Below are 20,276 nucleotides of genomic sequence, written 5' to 3'. Positions count from 1 at the left end.
TTTTAATGGATTACTTACAAGGAAGCGTTCCAGATTTACAAATAGGTCGCAGTTTTTTATCCAATTCTTCCTGATCACATTTCTCTTGGAATGGAAAATTTTTATCAAAGCATCGTGGTTCCTGATACCGGATAATATTTGTATTATCGTACATTGCTTCTGGGGGACAATAATGGCAGTATCTCTCAAACCCAAGATCGTCCTTGTACAGGCTGAGGGTGAAATAAAAAAGAAACTTAAACATTATTGCAAAATGTTCTAAATGCATCAATAAAGAATCAAACCTAGACTACAAGACTTTAGTACTTGAGCAAAGCACTGACAATTAACAAGAATCTGAGGGTTTTGAAAATATCTTACACGTTTCGATTATAAACTTCATATAAACACAGCATATATAGGGTTTAAGTTAATAATAATAATAATAATAATAATAATAATCATAAACTGTGATTTCTCAGTATTGATAATCAATATTTTTAGATATGAAGACAACATATAGTTTGCCTCAAGTCTAAGGCATTTCAATATTGAAGGGTACAATTCCTTATTGATCAAATCAAGATCAAGGCACGGATAATATTATTTTCTGAAGTTCCTGATTGATCCAGACCAAGAAACCAATAATGTTAGTTTAGGAAGTTCCTGATTGATCCAGATCAAGCGATAATTTTGGACAATATTTCCAATCAATTGGATGTTAATCCGACATCCATATAAGAAAGGATACATGTGTGATACTGAATTATTGTCTCAGATTGATATAGGTGTGATATTCTAGCTTTTATTATCTCATCTTTATTTGGATTAGAAGGTGTCAATAATACACAGGTATAGTGTCGATTGTACACTGGTATCGAAATTAATTAGTGCATACCAACCTTTGGAACACACGAATAAGAGGTATATGCTGGCATAGAGAATTTCAAGCCCACATAAAGTTAATATGTGTAGAATTTTAAAGGTTGAAAAGAAAGGCTTATGCATCATGATTCTTCGTAGAATAAGATTCATAGAAATTACATTCAATTGTTGGAAATTATGCATATAGGATTTGTTTCAGTGGAAATTTACAATAGTTCTAACTTATATAGCATCTACATGTATGCTGAATCTGAAACATTTATATATAACTATTATTGCATGAAGAATAGGTCACTGTCTTCACCTCTTGACAGCAATGTAAACATCTCATAAAAATTGAATACTCCTCCTTTAAATAGATTACCTGTCACTCTGACACTTAATCGTTTGCAAGTTCTTCAACGATTTAAAATAACCCTGAAATAAATATTTTGAAGTTTGTAAGCTTTCTGGGCAAGATAAAACTCATGTTACCGCCGTTCCATTGTATATATTTTTATAACTAATAAATTGATAAACTTACTATCTACCATTTTCTCCTTTTAGAACAGACGCCGAGATTTCCAAGAGGTAAAACATCTGAAGGAGAAAAAAAAAAACAAACAACAGATGTCATCTTGGATCCGTTATCAGATTATTATTTTCAAGTATTTCTCAAACAAAATATTGCATTTTATCCAATTAACATATTATTACATTCAAGGTCTTACTACACAGAGAATCAAAAGCCTGCGTGAGTCTGGCTTGGGGACGATTATTTCCTCCATTTCCAAGGACCACAAGACAACAGTATTTGTCAGCTGAAATGTTTTTCAGAAGCGCGATTACTACAAATAAGTTTCTTTATCATATCATAAATACCCATCACTAAACCATGATCTCACTTGCAAAATTAGTAAACCTTTTTCAGAAGTCTCGTGAATCGCTGTACATTTTGATGTCTGCTTTGAAAAATTGGATAATTGCTCGGATTGAGAAATATCTTCCCAACACCGACTTGCCATAATCAGCAAAATATCACTAAAGTCAAAGCTATAAATGGAGATGTAGATACTGATAGCACTTACCCTAGGTTCATTAAATTACCCACGCCTCCAAAAATCACTCTTCCCAGAATGATCACAAACGTCATACTTGTGGTCAGGATTCGCAATTAGTTACCTCCTTAGAATGAACTAGCAATCCCATTCATGATTCCCAAAAATTATTACATACCTGATACAGAATCAATGGGTCTGATCAGCCACTCTCCATGGAATAAAGCATAATTACTTATCGCGAAAAACTTAATAAAAAATAAACAATGAACACAAATTACATAAAGTTCAAGTAAATATGACTGCTTTGACTGGGCTGCAAATTCAAAGCTGCAGATTCTGGGATATTAATAGTAGTATAGAAGTCCATTCAGACAAATCAGGATCGTTTCCTACAAAAAGAAACTGAAGCTGTGATAGCTTTCCCTACTGCTACAACGCGAATGCATCGAATATCTCTCGTTCAACCAGTTGGCCACCGACAAGTGGTCAGACATGCAGGCACCTTCTGTTACCACGACGATGATACTGCAGGTAGATTCTTATTGGCTGCCTGACAATTGTCCACATAAACCATCGTTCAATGTCAACTTCCTACTGCCGACAAGCCTCCGACATTACATCCTCACTACCTGCCATTGGTTGCCCCAACACGACAACAAAGAAACCTTTGGCTTCGAAACTACTCAGCACCCAAAACATTACGTCTCCTTGAGATCTTGTTAGGTTATGGTGCTACTCACATGTGTCTACTCACGCTGTTATGAAATCCAAGAAACTTCCATCAGCATCCACACGATCAACAGTTACGATATCACTCCTGAAGTTGTTTCAAAAAGAGAACCTCGCACGCTCGCGGCTATCCTAGTGTCTGATCTAAGGGGAACAGTTTCTCACTGACCCACTATTAGGAGCCGGATCTGAACGATATTATTAATATAATTCTCTATTTCACCCCAGATTGTCCTACCAGTCAGGGCGTATACTCATAAAGAACTTTATCTGCTCACATTTAAATCGAAATTAAAACAAAGATATGACGTTCTTTCATACAACAAATGTTACGAGGCGCGAAGCGAACTTACAGGAAAGAATTCAACTTTATATTGGCTGTGTTTCCCTTCCAGTTGCCTGTCGAATAGCTTGTTATAAGTTGCTTTTTCTGAATAACCAAACAAAAGCAACAACAACAAAAATAAATATGACAAAGCCATCCAAAAATAAGCACCGCTACCAATAGAAAATCTATCTCGTCAGATGATAGAGATCTTACTACCGAACTAACCAAACACCTGATTGGGTCTGGCTTGAGGCCAATTGTTTTCCCTATTTCCACGGAGCTCCAGACAACAGACCTTGTCAACAAAACGTTCTTAATCGAGCGAAGACTGCAAATTAGTTTTATATAATACCTATTAATAACGCATAACCAAACTTTGATTTTACACTTAATAAAAAATAATCACTAAAATCTAACAAAGCTATAAATGGAGACGTAAATACGAATATCACATACACTATGTTTATTACAGTATAAAAAGTGGTCATATACATTGTTTTGAGAAAAAAATCACGTCATGTAGTGAATGACTACTAATATGTATATTTTGATTTAATTTATATCTGATTTAATTTTTTGTAAGTTTTAAAATCTTTCTATTTTTTTAAATGTCATTACATATCAAAAATAATTTAGTTCTGTTTACAAGGAACTCAATACTTTTCCAGAAAATATTTTTACCTTGATTGTTCATTTTAGTAAACATATAAGGCTGACCTGGTTCCCGACCTTAATTCACACATAGTAACAGTCATGTCAACAACTTCTTATTTTAAATTTATTTTTATTGTGGGAGTAATAAGAGTGAGATCGAGACTGTATTGAATACGTGAACCTAGACTTGTAAATAGTTTTAGCAAAGTAATCGATTTAAAAAAAGTTTTCTTAGAGAAAAATGATTGGTTTTTGTCAGTGTCCTGCTGAGAGTACGTGCTGTAAACATGATCACGTGACCCTCAACCGGAGGATTATTTATTGTGTTTCTACAAGGAACTATAGACAACAACATTGAACAGGATACATCATACATCATCGCCTTCCATCATGGATCCTTCGTCTGGACTCGAACTTGAAATCATTAGAACATTACAATATTAGGACTTCTAAAACTTTATTCGTGGATTATTCTTGGATTATTTTTCGGATTTGATTCTTGAAACTTAAAGTTGTTATTTATTTAATTTTTATAGTATTTTTCCAGGGAAATAAATTATTTTTAAAATTTTTCAATGCTTGTTGTTGTCACTCTTTATTGTGTTACTGTTTGTTCGACCCCAAACACGTAACATAAGAATTGGGGGCTCGTTCGGGATTATTTTGAATTTTGGGCAGAATATTTCAGAAAACGTTGTTGTTTGAAATTTGAATTCCCCAAGGTTTTGAAATTTTAGTGAAATCGGCAAGACTTTTCTAAAATGTCATCAAAAGTGGAAATCTTTCTGTCAAATCGTACCCAGGAATATTTAGATCTTTTGAAAAAAGATGAATTGATTCAACTTGCCAGAAAATACGATCTTTCTGAGGTAAAGGCTTCCTTAACAAAACAAGAAATAAGAAATATTTTGCTTCAGTAAATGCTAGAAAAGAACGTTTTGGATAAAAGTGCTTTGGTTTCGATCAGTAAATCTGTATCAAACTCTGACATAAAAGTGAAATGAATTAGAATTTAAATACAAGATAGAATTAGAGTTGAGGAAGCTGTCACTTTAGAAAGATAAGGACGAAAAACAAATGCATCAAGACAAATACAGTTACAAGAAAATCAGATGCAGTTACAAAATGAGAAAAAGGAGAGAGAGTCAGGAAAGAGGGAAAGAAAAACAGATGCAAATGCAGTTAGATAAAGAAGAAAGAGAGAACGAAATACAAATGCAGTTACAAAAAGAACAAATACAGTTACAGAAAGAGCAAATGCATTTACAGTTGTAGAAAGAGAAGCAGGAGAGAGAATATCGATATGGAATGAAAAAAATGGAACTGGCATGTGAAAAGCACATTCATACTTCAAAATACAATTTATTTTGATCTTGCAAAGAATATTAGATTAGTGCCCCCTTTCAGAGAAAAAGAAGTAGACAAATATTTTACTTGTTTTGAAAAATTTGCCGAAAATTCGAAATAGCCAAGGGAGCATTGGACTCATTTATTACAGTGTGTACTCACTGGTAAGGCTAGTGATATTTACAATTCAATGTCAGTTAACCAAAGTTGTGGCTATGATACGGTTAAGGAATGCATCCTAAGAGGTTATGAGTTAGTCCCCGAAGCTTATCGGCAAAAATTCAGAAAATATAATAAAGAAGCTGGACAAACTCATGTCGAATTTGCAAGAGAAAAGAGCAGTTATTTGATAGATGGTGCTTAACAAAGAAAGTTGAACGAGATCATGAAAGTCTCAAACAACTTGTATTACTTGAAGATTTGAAAAACTGTGTCTATAGTGATATTGTCTTATCTTGACGAGCATACGATTGAAACCTTGGAAAATGCTGCTCGAGCTGCCTTTGAGTATTCTTTAACTTATAAAGTTCTATTTGTAAATAAGACTTCTACTCAACAGTCTTCTGGCAGAAAAGTAATTCAGCATAATGCAATTCCTTCTAAAACTCAAACTGGCACAACATCTACAAATCAAGCTTATGATAAGCTTGATTCAAGATCCTTGTCTCTTCCTACGTGCACCTATTGCAAGAAAAAAAGGACACGTTATTTCTGATTGCTACAAATTGAAAAATAGGCATCAGAATCAAGACAGACCTATTCCAAATGCTCATATTTTAAGAGGTCAAGGTCACGGTCATTTATTGAAAGCAATACATTGGTCTAACAATCCCCAGTCTGATTTTATTATTGCGAATTATGAACCATTCATATCGAAATATTCTATATCATCTTGGGTGATTCGGCCAGTCATATCCCTATTAAAATTGTAAGGGACACAGGAGCTTATCAGAGTCTTTTACTGTCAGGTACTTTTCCTTTTTCTGAGAAGTCTTCTTCTAATGAGAGTGTTCTTATTCAGGGAGTAGAGTGGGGCTTTGCTAATGTTCCTCTCCATTGTTTAAATTTGTCATCAGACTTAGTCTCAGGACCCATGACAGTCGGCACAGTGTATTTTTGCACGTTGAGGGCATTCATTTATTACTAGGCAACGACGTAGCTGGAGACAAGTTTGTAGTTAATCCACTTGTAACTGCCAAGCCTTGCTTGGATCAGAAAGTCGAGCCAGTTGAAAGCCAATTCCCTGATTTATTTCCAGATTGTGCAGTTACCAGAGCTATGGCAAAGAAAGCTCTTGAGAATGATGTTGGTAAGGGAAGTATTCCTTTTTCTGACACATGTATTGGTCAGGCTTTTGATGAGGTCACTTTCACTCCTTGTTTGGATCAATCAGAAGGTATTGATTACAGTGATCCTCTTTTAACTACTCATTCTCTTTATTCTAATCAGGGTGATACATGACAATCACTTGTCGTCGAACAGGAAAAAGAGCATGAGATCTCCTATTTGTTTTAAAGGGGCATTAGTGAAACTGGTGCTACTGAAATTCCTGTTTGTTATTTCATGTAAAATGGAATTGATATGAAAAAATAGAGACCTCCCGCGGTACCTGATGATGAGTTATCAGTGAACTATCAAATTGTAGTTCCAAAACCTTACAGACAGGAAATACTTAGTCTGGCCCATGGAACTGATTTTGCTGGTCATTTAGAGATTAATGAAACTTATCACATGATCTTGACTTATTTCTATTGGCCAAAAATCAAAGGTGATGTTGATAAATACTGTAGATCTTGTCAAACCTGTCAAATGGTAGGAAAACCCAATCCGAAGATAACTAAGGCTCATCTACAACCTATTCCGGCCTTTGACGAACCATTTAGTAGAATTATGGTAGACTGTGTTGATCCCTTACCCAAGACCAAGTCACGTAACCACTACTTATTGACCATTATGTTTGCGTCAACAAGGGTTTCAGAGGCAATTCCCTTGAGGAATATAAAATCTAAAACAATAGTAAAAGCCTTGGCATATTTGTCTTTTAAAGTTCAGTTTGCCCTTCCCAAATATATTCAGTCTGATCACGGCTCAAATTTCATGTCTGGAATTTTCTAGCAAGTTATGTACAAATGGGACATTCAGCAATTCAAATCTTCTGCCTATCACCTTGAGAGCCAAGGGGCATTAGAAAGATTCCATCAGACCTTGAAAAATATTATCCGATCTTATTGTTTTGATACCGGTAACAATTGGGATGAAGGCATTAGGTTACTGTTGTTTGCTGATAGGGAATCAGTTCAATAATCTTTAGGCTTCAGTCCCTTTGAACTGGTTTTTGGACACACTGTACGTGGGCCATTGAAGTTCTTGAAAGAAAAAATTCTTTCTAATGAAGATTCTGAAATTAATCTTCTTGATTATGTTTTCAATTTTAAGTATAAGTTGTCAAAGGCTTGTGACGTAGCAAGAGCAAATCTGCACTTTGCTCAATCCAAAATGAAGTCAAGATATGAAGACAAAAAACTCGAAGGAAAGGAGCTTTCAACCTGGTGATAGAGTCCTGGCTCTATTGCCTATACCACAAAATCCCCTTCAGGATAAGCATTATGGTCCCTACACAACTGACAAGAAAATAAATTATTTAAATTACATCATAAATACTCCTGGGAGGCTTAAACAAAAACAACTTTGCCACATAAACATGCTAAAAGAGTATATTGAAGAGATAGTCAGGATAAATATGCATTAATTTAGTTGTACCTGTCCCACTCAGTGAAGATTTAAGTGAAGGAATATCATGGGATTCTACTGATATTGGACTGACAAATCTTCGGAATTAAAAAATTATGAAATATCTGGACCAGACACTTTCACATTTGCAAGAGCAAGAAATAAATGAATTTAAACAGTTATTCTTTGAATATGAGCAGTTATTTACAGATGCTCCGACAAGAACAAACAAAATGTTTCAGGACGTTGAAATTGTAGATTCCAAACCTGTGAAACAACACCCGTACGGGATGAACCCTCTCAAACAGGAATACTTGAAAAACGAAATTCAGTATTTGCTGGAGACTGATTTTATAGAGCCCAGTCAAAGTGACTGGAGTTCACCATGCATACTTGTTACAGAACCAGATGAAACTTACCGTATGTGTACTGATTAGGATGGTGAATAGTGTGACAAAACAGATTCATTCCCATTACGAAGAATCGATGACCGTATTGATAAAATCGGGAATGCCTCGTATGTTACCACATTTGACCTTCTGAAAGGATTTTGGCAAATTCCACTAACGGAAAGTGCAAAGGAAATTTTGGTATTCGTGACTCCAGATGGACCTTACCAATATAAAGTAATGCCGTTTGGAATGAAAGGGTCGTCATGTTCATTTCAACGTCTCATTAATATGATTACCTCTGGTCAAGAAAAGTATGATGCTTACATCAATGATGTCATCTTCTACAACTACACCAGGAAAGAACAGTTAGCAGCAATTCGGAAATTCTTTGACAGACTCACTAATGCATGTTTGACAAATAATTTATCTAAAATCGAGTTCTGCCGTGTTAATGCAACTTTTCTAGGACATATCGTGGGACATGGACAAGTTAACTCAATAGATGCTAAGGTCAAGTCTATCTCTGAATTCCCGTGCCTGTAAATAAAAAGCAACCGATGCGATGTTTAGGTATGGCTTGGTACTATCGAACATTTTGTTTCAATTTTCCTTTAATTGCTGAATCCATGACACATTTTTTCAGTAAGAAAAATGTCAGGAGGCTTACTATAAGTTTAGTGCTATACTTAAAAGTGTGCCAGTTCTTACAGCTCCAAATTTCAGCCAATCATTTATACTGTCTGCTGATGCAAGTGATGTTGGCGTTGGAGCAGTATTAATTCAAGAAGATAAAAATGATGTTGATCATCCAGTGTGCTTTTTGTTCTAAGAAATTAAATAAGCATGAAAGAAATTATTCAACAATTGAGAAGGAATGTTTGGCTTTGATATTGGCATTACGACACTTTGAAGTTTACCTTAGTTCAGCTCCTTCATCGATTATTGTGTTTAGTGACCACAAACCCCTTACTTTCATCGGCAAGATGAAAAATAAAAATCAAAGGCTACTAAGGTGGAGGTTGCTGTTATATGAATGTAATCTTGACATCAGGCACATGAAGGTAAAAGATAATTTAATAGCTGACACACTTTCCCGTGTATAACTATGCATTATTTTATGTACACTGTGTGTAATTTATGTAATTTTTTTAACCTCATATAAAATTAGTCTGTGGTAAAAAGAAAGCTTTATCATAAAAATCTTTCTTATTCTTTATGAGGGAAGTGTTATGCATATTGATTTAATTTGTATCTGATTTAATTGTTTGTAAGTTTAGAATATTCCTATTGTTTTTTTTCGTTTTCATTTCATTATATGTCAAAATAATATAGTTCTGTTTACTAGGAACTCGATACTTTTCCAGAAAATAGTTTGACCTTGACTGTTCATTTAGTAAACACATAAGGCTGACCTGGTTCCCGTCCTTAATTCAAATATAGTTACAGTCACGTCAGCAAGGTTTTTAAAATTTAGTTTTATTGTGGGAGTAATAAGAGAGAGATCGAGGCTGTATTGAATACGTGGCCCTAGGCTTGTAAACAGTTTTAGGGAAATAAACAATTTTTTAAAATTTATTCTGAGAGTAAAATGATTGGTTTTTGTCAGGGCTATGCTGAAAGTACGTGATGAAAACATGATCACGTGACCCTGATACGGGTACACATTCTGCGTCTCAAAATGACTGTATAACCATTGTTTTAGTGAAATTATCTCATTCTGGGCTTAAAAACGCTTGATGTCAAGTCGTTTCCTTCTGTTGAAGCCAGTTTTCGAATTATATGTTAATTTTTCTTCAGATTATTTGGATTCTAAAAGACTGATTCGTTTCTCTGGAAATATGTTTGTGCTCATACCGAATTCTTGAACAAAGACATTTCTTTCCAAGAAAATTATTTGGATTTCCAAAACCGGAGGATTATTTATTGTGTTTCTACAACATTGAGCAGGATACATCATACGTCATCGCCTTCCATCTTGGATCTTTAGTCGGGACTCGAACTTGAAATCATTAGAACATTTCAATATTAGGACTTCTAAAATTTCATTCGTGGATTATTCTTGGATTATGTTTGGATTTGACTCTTGAAACTGTAAGTTCTTACTTTTTCATTCTCACAGTATTTTTCCAGGGAAAAATAAAATTGTTAAATTTTTCAAAGCTTGTTGTTTCCACTCTTTCTTGTGTTACTGTTTATTCGAGCCTAAACACGTAACATAAGACTATACACAGCAGAGACATACAAATAAATATATAGATAAATAGGTAGATGGGTTAATAGACAAACAAATAGTCAGCCACGATAAAATAGAGTCTTTAACCATTTATTGTAATAACTGACTATTCCTATCAAATGTGGATTAAATGTACCCAAATCATTAAATACTTACGTATAAGACAGGAATTTTAAGAAATAAATTGGATCTGGGCCACGTATGGAAAGCTGTGAAATATAGGCCCATGATGAAACTGAAAGAGGCAAAAAATTCATCGGTCAAAAGCTTCTCTCTATCCAACTTCTTGCTTAACGCATTATGCCAAGCAACTCGTTTTTACCTTTCTATATTAGGCTTGTATGTCTTTAAATGTTTCATTTATTGTTTACCTATCATCATCATCATCAATAATAATAATAATAATAATAATAATAATAATAATAATAATGTTCTTGGTTTAACGGGAATTTTCAACATGATAGCCTATGCATGGTGAACAGTAGATATAGTCGAGGAAGTACCCGGAAAAATTCCGAGAAGAACCTCAGACTCATGGGAAGCTACTGGCAAACCTTCTCACACCCAGGCTGGCCGAGCATGAGATTTGAACTCACGCTGACAGAGGTGAGATGTCAGTTATCTCTATAGGCGAACGCTTTAGTTCGTTCTGTCACATTGGATCCCAAATAACACTAATAATAATAATAATAAGAAGAAGAAGAAGAAGAAGAAGAAGAAGAAGAAGAAGAAGAAGAAAAAGAAGAAGATGAATGAATGAATGAATGAATGAATTACAGTTGTAGTTAAAACTGAAAATAGCACAAAGATCATAACAACGAAGAAGATGAAGAAGATGACGACGGTGATGTTAACCTGACTGGAACATTGTGTTTGAAATGTGCATGAGCTAATATGCGGTTAAAGCGTCACCGCGCATGACTCCTCTGATCATCCAGTCACAGTCTTTGTATAATTCGATTTGAAAGATTTGGATACCTTTCTTCACTCATGAACACACACACACAGACACACACACGCACAGACACACACACACACACACACACACACACACACACACACACACACACACAGACACACACACACAGAGACACACACACACACAGACACACACACACACAGACACACACACGCACAGACACGCACAGACACACACACATACACATACACACACACAGAGCAATCGAATTTAAATATCGACATCGGTTAAGCTCTTTACGTTCTTGAATATAACTTATAAAATATAGGTAAGTAATTAAAAAGAATCAGGTTCTGGGAAACTCTACCTGAACTACTTGGTTGTAATCACTTTAAACCGGTTTCAACAAAACAAATCCAACTTAGTTCCTTATTTGGCCACCCCCACAGTTTTTTTTTTCCAAAGGAAATTCTTAGGCCACTTCCCTTTATCGTTTAGGAAAATAATCCTAGGCCACGTTTAATTATTACTCTTTTATCCCTTTTAAACCAGTTTTTTACAAATTAAGAAAAAAGATATAAAACCATTTTATTTCAGTTTTTACAAATCCTTGGTCATAAACTCACAGACGTCAAGAAGTATGAAAACGTTTTGGCCACTTACGCACAAAACGTGAAGGATTTTAAACAATTCTTGGCTACTTTTTATTACTCAGTCCTAGCCAGTTTTGTCCACCCACATTTTCATCAAAAACCGTAGGCCACTAACCTATAACGTCTAATTACAATAGTACCTGTATATGTTTCTTGCTGGAGAATGCGTACAAAGTAATTTGAATTCAGATATAGGGGATATAGACTACTAAGGAATTAGCATTATGTTAACTCTTTCCAATTATCGAACCATTTCCAATTACAGAACCATTTTCAGTTATAAAAAATTCCAATTATCGGACCATTTCCAGTTACCGAACCATTTCCAATTATCGAACCATTCCATCTACCGAACCATTTCAAATTACCGAACCATGTCCAATTACCGGACCATTTTCAGTTATCAAACCATTTCAAATTACCGAACCATTTCAAAATACCGAACTATTTCAAAATACCGAACCATTTCAAATTACCGAACCATTTTCAGTCATCAAACCATTTCAAAATACCGAACCATTTCAAATTACCGAACCGTGTCCAATTACCGAACCATTTCAAATTATCAAACCCTGTCCAATTATCGGACCATATGCTTTAACATAAGGTTATATAAACTGTTTACAAAAACTGAATGGACATCTGTGAAATATCCATCATTAGTTAATAAATGGCATAGCGGTCAAATATATTCCATATTGCGATGTTATTATTTTATGAATTTAGACTGCATAGAAATTGTGCTAAACGAAAAAACAATACTTTGTATAGGAGAAGACTGTGCTACGAGGACAATGGTTCAGAAAAATATGGACAATAGATTTGCAAATCAAGAAGACAGTGTTATAATACCATATACGGTATAGTTAGCAAATACAGAGATTTCTAGATTAATGGAGAAATTAATAGTGTTATATGAGTGACACAGTTAACGCTTAATAGACTGTTCAGATAAACCAGTAATAACTGCATTTTAATATCCAAAACTTGAACTTTGCATATACAGTTTTTATATGATATTTTTCACTCACAATCATGGCTCAGATATTTAATTATGGAGTATTTGCTATTAGCTGCTCTTGCATTTGTTTCTATTTTTAATGGTTTTACATTGTTAATATTTTTAAAGAGAGCGGCGAATTGCTGTGCAGCCTCTAAAATGCATTCTTAGGAAAGAAAGGTCATCAATTTTTGCAATAAGTCAGGTGCAAAAGAACGGCAAAAGCTCTAAGTTTAATTTACATTTCTATTTTGACCATTAGTGAGCCACTTTAAAGCAAAATACTATACTTATTTTAACCCTCATTCAGCATCGATCAAAAGGGTGATAACAAAGAAATCCCTCTTTTTGCTAAGCAACCTTAATGACATTTAGTTGATTGCGCATTATCAGCTATTATAATCAATCGATTACAGCCGACTCGGTCTAGTGTGGACCAGACTTGAACACGTAGTCTTCTTGTTGTCAGCATGAAACGCTAATCACAGAGCCACTGCAGCTTCTCGAAACAAACAAAAACAATCGGGAAAACTGCACGAGCTGAGAATGAAAGAAGAAGAAGAAAAAACCAACATAAATAGATCAGAAGTTCGGAAAATGTTTGGAAATCTTACCTGTCAGTGTTGACGATGAAATAGGGATATGACTTCCGTACTTATGCAGGGTTACAGACTTAGTGCCAGTTTTATTTGTAATAGACAGGTAAGAGTTCAAAAATGAGATCTTCGGGCTTTACATTTAATTTCCGGTTTGTCTTTGTGTACATCTTTGTCCGAAACTGCAAGTCATTTCAGGACCATTTATGGATATATCTCACCACATATTTCAAATAATAGGACTGTTAAAAAACAACATGCCTATCCCAATAGTTCCACAATACCTTCAGCTTAATCCCTTCCCTGATATAAATATTTCCATTTCTCAGGTTATTCGTATCAAGTCCATGCTTACGGCACATGTCAAACTCTCAGTCAGTTACGTCTAAGAATTTGTTTTCCATTTTTTTTCATACAGGATGCATTCTAGTGCAGTCAAGAGGCTGTCAATAATTTTCATAAAACAGTTAAGCTGATGTCACTCATCTCCTTCTACAATCTGATGATCCTAAAACAGGACCCCCACACACCCCCACACACACCCACACACACACACCCACAAACTATTTTTCAGTTCTTGTTTATGACCGATAACTGGTTGACCTAGTTTGCACAGTAAATATATAAATCATGTGCATAGAGAAAAGGCAGAACTAACAAACGCGAAACAATGCATTTAAATTATGAAGAAAAAATGATACTTGTTTAGAATTATACACTAGTAGTGAAGCCCCCTTCACTGCTTATAATGTTATATTAAATTTGAAAATATTGTCGCGAAAGGAAATCCAACTGGAGGGAAAACGTATTTGTCATAGCAAATTATTGGACGAGAGATAGTAAATAATATTAAGTGGTCCTATACAAAAGCATTTTTTTTCAGTTACAGTTTGTCAACAGCAATGGACAAACTAAGAACAAGACATAGTAAAATCAGATATGTTGTTTTTATGAACTTTCATATAAAGTAAGTCTCTAACAGTATTTTATCAAGCCCTTTTCAAAACTTTTAAAAGAAAACATCTGAATAAAATCTTGACAGAATTGTTTGTCCCATTACACTAAAAGCCCATTTAAATTAGTGGTATATGAATCAGCTAACAGGTTCAGTACTCAACTAGATCAACGTGTGCCACCTTCCAAGAGCACATTCTCATTATTAAGGACATCAACGTGTACCACCTTCCAAAAGCACATTCTCATTATTATGGACATCAACGTGTGCCACCTTCCAAGAGCGCATTCTCATTATTATGGACATCAACGTGTGCCACCTTGCAAGAGCGCATTCTCATTATTATGGACATCAATGTGTGCCATCTTCCAAGAGCGCATTCTCATTATTAAGGACATCAACGTGTGCCACCTTCCAAGAGCGCATTCTCATTATTATGGACATCAACGTGTGCCACCATCCAAGAGGGCATTCTCATTATTATGGACATCAATGTGTGCCACCTTCCAAGAGCACATTCTCATTATTAAGGACATCAACGTGTGCCACCTTCCAAGAGCGCATTCTCATTATTAAGGACATCAACGTGTGCCACCATCCAAGAGGGCATTCTCATTATTATGGACATCAACGTGTGCCACCTTCCAAGAGCACATTCTCATAATTAAGGACATATCTTGATAAAGCACATCAACAGGCAACATCCGGATTAGGACCATATCTATGAAATTAAAATTAAAATTAAACAGATTGCAATAATCTCTCAAATGGTTTAAAGGACCGTCCATTTTGATTCCAGACAAAATAATGACTAAAAATGCTGGCATATATACATACTTTCGGGATTACCGACCGTTTTCTCAATGGCACAAAAGCTATGTAGGAAGATGTACAAATCAGACAAAAACAAAACCCCAAAAGTAATTAGGTAACATAAACTGCATAATGTTTAGATGACCACAAAGACAAATGGACTACATAGACTGATAAGATGTTTTATCCCAATGTGAGTAGATCTTGACGGATGGGAGGCTGATATATAGAACATGTGCTTCATGCTACTGAATACATGTCTTAAATTCAACAATAACTGCATCTCATAAGAGAATTTTTTTATATAGAGACAAATTAATTTAATACAAAAGCAGGTATTCTATGGCGTGTGCGAAACTGCCTTGAAAGTACATAACCTAAAAGCTTTGTATATTTTGTGTTCTATTTGAATTCATAGTCCAGTCTAAAAGTGTTCTAGTAGAATTCATAGCCCAGTCCTAAAATGTTCCAGTTGAATTCATAATCTAGTTTGAAAGTGTTCTAGTTGAATTCATAGCCCTGTCAGAAAGTGTTCCAATTGAATTAATAGTCCAGCCTAAAAGTGTTCTACTTGAATTAATAGTCCAGTCTAAAAGTGTTCCAGTTGAATTCATAACCCAGTGTAAACGTGTTCTAGTTGAATTCATAGCCAGTCCTAAAGTGTTCCAGTTGAATTCATAGTCCAGTCTGAATTGTTCTGGTTGAATTCATAATAAAGTGTGAAAGTGTTCCAGTTGAATTCATAGTCCAGTCTGAAAGTGTTCTTGTTGAATTCATAGTCCAGTCTAAAAGTGTTCTAGCTGAATTCATAGCCCAGTCCTAAAGTGTTCCAGTTGAATTCATAGTCCAGTCTGAATTGTTCTCGTTGAATTCATAATAAAGTGTGAAAGTGTTCTTGTTGAATTCATAGTCCAGTCTAAAAGTGTTCTAGTTGAATTCATAGCCAGTCCTAAAGTGTTCCAGTTGAATTCATAGTCCAGTCTGAAAGTGTTCCAGTTGAATTCATAGTCCAGTCTAAAAGTGTTCTAATTGAATTCATAGCCAGTCCTAAAGTGTTCCAGTTGAATTCATAGTCCAGTCCTAAAGTGTTCATGTTGAATTCATAGTCCAGTCTAAAAGTGTTCCAGTTGAATTCATAGTCCATTCTAAAACTGTTCTAGTTGAATTCATAGCCCAATCCTAAAGTGTTCCAGTTAAATTCATAGTCCAGACTGAAAGTGTTCTAGTTGAATTCATATTCTAGTTACAAAATGTTCCAGTTGAATTCATAGTATAGTCTGAAAGTGTTTCAGTCAAATCCTAAGCTCAGTGTTCCAATCGAATTCATAGCCTAGTCCAGAAGTGTTCCAGTTGAATTAATAGCCAGGTCCAAGAGTGTTCCAGTTGACTTCATAGTCTATTCTAAAAGTATTCTAGCTAAATTCATAGTCCAGTCTAAAAGTGTTTTAGTTGAATTCATAGCCCAGTCCTAAAGTGTTCCAGTTGAATTCATAGTCTAGTCTAAAAGTGTTCTAGTTGAATTTATAGCCAGGTCCAAAAGTGTTCCAGTCGAATTCATAGCCTATTCTATAAGTGTTCCAGTTGAATTCATAGCTAAGTCCAAAAGTGTTCCAGTCGAATTCATAGCCTAGTTTAGAAGTGTTCCAGTTGAATTAGTAGCCAGGTCAAAACGTGTTCCAGTCGAATTAATAGCCTAGTCTATAAGTGTTCCAGTTGAATTCATAGCCATGTCCAAAAGTGTTCCAGTTGAATTCATAGCCTAGTCCAGAAGTGTTCCAGTTGAATTAATAGCCTATTCTAGATGTGTTCCAGTTGAATTCATAGCCAGGTACAAAAGTGGTCCAGTTGAATTCATAGCCTAGTCCAAAAGTGTTCCAGTTGAATTCATAGCCTAGTCCAGAAGTGTTCCAGTTGAATTAATAGCCTATTCCAGATGTGTTCCAGTTGAATTCATAGCCTAGTTTAGAAGTGTTCCAGTTGAATTCATAGCCAGGTACAAAAGTGTTCCAGTCGAATTCATAGCCTAGTCTATAAATGTTCCAGTTGAATTCATAGCTAAGTCCAAAATTGTTCCAGTCGAATTCATAGCCTAGTTCAGAAGTGTTCCAGTTGAATTAGTAGCCAGGTCAAAACGTGTTCCAGTCGAATTAATAGCCTAGTCTATAAGTGTTCCAGTTGAATTCATAGCCATGTCCAAAAGTGTTCCAGTTGAATTCATAGCCTAGTCCAGAAGTGTTCCAGTTGAATTAATAGCCTAGTCCAGAAGTGGTCCAGTTGAATTCATAGCCAGGTAGAAAAGTGTTCCAGTCGAATTCATACCCTAGTCCAGAAGTGTTCCAGTTGAATTGATAGCCTAGTCCAGAAGTGTTCCAGTTGAATTAATAGCCGAGTCCAAAAATGTTCCAGTTTAATTCATTGCCTAATCCAAAAGTATTCCAATCGAATTCACAGCCTAGTCCCAAAGTGTTCAAGCAAAATTCTCAGTCTAGTCCAAAAGCTTTCTAGTAGAATTAATTGCCTAGTCCAAAAGCGTTCTACTAGAATTAATTGCCTAGTCCTGAAGCGTTCTAGTATAATTAATTGTCTAGTCCAAAAGCGAGCAAATTTAATGCATAACCTAGTCCTAAAGTGTTCCGTTCATAATAAAGTGTGAAAGTGTTCCAGTTGAATTCATAGTCCAGTCTAAAAGTGTTCTAGTTGAATTCATATTGTAGTCTAAAAGTGTTCTAGTTGAATTCATAGCCCAGTCCTAAAGCGTCCCAGTTGAATTCATAGCCCAGTCCTAAAGTGTTCCAGTTGAATTCATAGTCTAGTCTAAAAGTGCTCCAGTTGAATTCATAGCCCAGTCCTAAAGTGTTCCAGTTGAATTCATAGTCTAGTCTAAAAGTGTTCTACTTGAATTCATATTGTAGTCTAAAAGTGTTCTAGTTGAATTCATAGCCCAGTCCTAAAGCGTTCCAGTTGAATTCATAGCCCAGTCCTAAAGTGTTCCAGTTGAATTCATAGCCCAGTCCTAAAGTGTTCCGTTGAATTCATAGTCCAGTCTGAAAGTGTTCCAGTTGAATTCATAGTCTAGTCTAAAAGTGTTCTAGTTAAAATCATAGCCAGTCCTAAAGTGTTCCAGTTGAATTCATAGTCTAGTATAAAGGTGTTCTAGTTCAATTCATAGCCCAGTCCTAAAGTGTTCCAGCTGAATTTATAGCCTAGTAAGTAGTAAATGGGGCCACCCTAGGGACAATGGGACTTAGCATTAAAAACACCCCTGGGCCACTCTAGGGACAATGGAAATTTAACATGGAGAAAAATCGTGGGTCACTCTAGGGACAATGGGAATTTAACATAGAGTTTGGGCTTGTCTAGGAACAAGGGAAATTAACATGAAGAATGGAGTTTGGGCTTGTCTAGGGACAAGGTGAATGGAACAGGGGACTATAGTGTGGGTCTGTCTAGGGACAATGGGAATTTAACATGGGGAATAGATCGTGGGACTGTCTAGGGACAGTGGGAAATTTAACATTACGGAAACCCCTGGGGGATATAGCCTCAAGGGAATTTAACATATGGAAATTGAACATGGTGGATCTGTATAGCGTCAAGGGGAATTGAACATGGTGGGACTATCTAGGGAAAATGATGGTAGAGGGTCAAACACAACAGAGACAGAAACATACATACACTAGTACAAGCGTGGGATTTATATATAAAGCATTACGAAGACCTGAAATCTTTCTGGGGTGTTCAAAAATTTGCATAATTGTAATGATGCTATAAATAGCTATAATCAAGGAAATGCTCAACGACAAAATGGATGTGACTAAAAGTAACGTTAAAATGACGAAATTGTCCCAGAATTTAAAGGAAAATAAACATATCCCCGAAAATTAAGTTACAATGGTTTAGACTAAAATGGATAAAATTAGTAACTACTTACAATATCAACTTCTGTGACGACCGTGAATAAATACCTATGTATCTATAATCAGCTGAAATTCCTATGAAATCCCACTATCTATTTATAGCTCCAACTTGTGGGTTTTTCCTTTGGAAAATCCCACTATCTTTTTATAGCCTCAGCTTGAGTGACGTTCCTGTTTATGAATTCTAGTATATATGTATAGCTACAAAATGTGGAAATCCCCAAGTCGATATTTATAGTCTCAAAATTTCCAGCGTCAGTGACGTCACTGTACTGAACACTAGGGGATAAATGGAAACAGTGTTGCAAGTGGCTGACCTGAATACGCGCTACTGTAGGTAGGTAGGTAGAGTGTATCTGAATGGGATAAAGTGAGTTTTATAGGGACAAACAGAGACCAATACACACACACACACACACACACACACACACACAACATACGCGCGCAGACTCACACACACACACACACACACACACAGAGGGAAGAGGAAAAAACAAACCCCAAAATATACTATCCACACTCGGGAGGAAGAAAAAAAAAACAACCAAATATACGATCTACACAGCGTACGCGAACAAACACACACACACACACACACACACACACACACAGGGAAGAGGAAAAAACAAACCCCAAATATACTATCCACACTCGGGAGGAAGAAAAAAAACAACCAAATATACGATCTACACAACGTACGCGAACAAACACACACACACACACACACACACACACACACACAACATACGCGCGCAGACTCACACATAGACACACACACACACACACAGAGGGAAGAGGAAAAAACAAACCCCAAATATACTATCCACACTCGGGAGGAAGAAAAAAAAAACAACCAAATATACGATCTACACAACGTACGCGAACACACACACATACACACACACACACACAGAGGGAAGAGGAAAAAACAAACCCCAAATATACTATCAACACAGAAGGGAGATAATACAAACCCCAAATAAACTATCCACACAAACGTACGCGAACGCATACAAACCCCAAATATACTATCAACACAGAAGGGAGATAATACAAACCCCAAATAAACTATCCACACAAACGTACGCGAACGCATACAAACCCCA

The 20,276-nt window shown here is 35.7% G+C and overlaps 1 protein-coding gene across 2 annotated transcripts in view; it reads right to left on the bottom strand.

The window, feature by feature from the left end:
- LOC149796316 (uncharacterized) overlaps nucleotides 1-13,940 on the bottom strand; it is a 78,970-nt gene extending 65,030 nt beyond the window's left edge. Inside the window, exons 1-4 of one of the 2 annotated variants that reach the window (XM_089960964.1) lie at nucleotides 13,504-13,940; nucleotides 10,474-10,552; nucleotides 1,388-1,443; nucleotides 19-212 (exon numbers count right to left, since the gene is read on the bottom strand). In XM_089960964.1, the coding sequence (XP_089817090.1) occupies nucleotides 19-212; nucleotides 1,388-1,443; nucleotides 10,474-10,545 (322 nt within the window). In that variant the 5' untranslated portion in view covers nucleotides 10,546-10,552; nucleotides 13,504-13,940. The remainder of the gene's footprint in view (nucleotides 1-18; nucleotides 213-1,387; nucleotides 1,444-10,473; nucleotides 10,553-13,503) is intronic. The other variant, XM_089960962.1, reaches the window with a different exon arrangement.
- Between the last annotated feature and the right edge of the window lie 6,336 nt (nucleotides 13,941-20,276).

Source organism: Sinohyriopsis cumingii, chromosome 6 (assembly GCF_028554795.1).
Source record: "Sinohyriopsis cumingii isolate HCF-2022 chromosome 6, ASM2855479v2, whole genome shotgun sequence".
Lineage (NCBI taxonomy): Eukaryota > Metazoa > Mollusca > Bivalvia > Unionida > Unionidae > Sinohyriopsis > Sinohyriopsis cumingii.
This window is presented reverse-complemented; position numbering and strand designations above follow the sequence as displayed.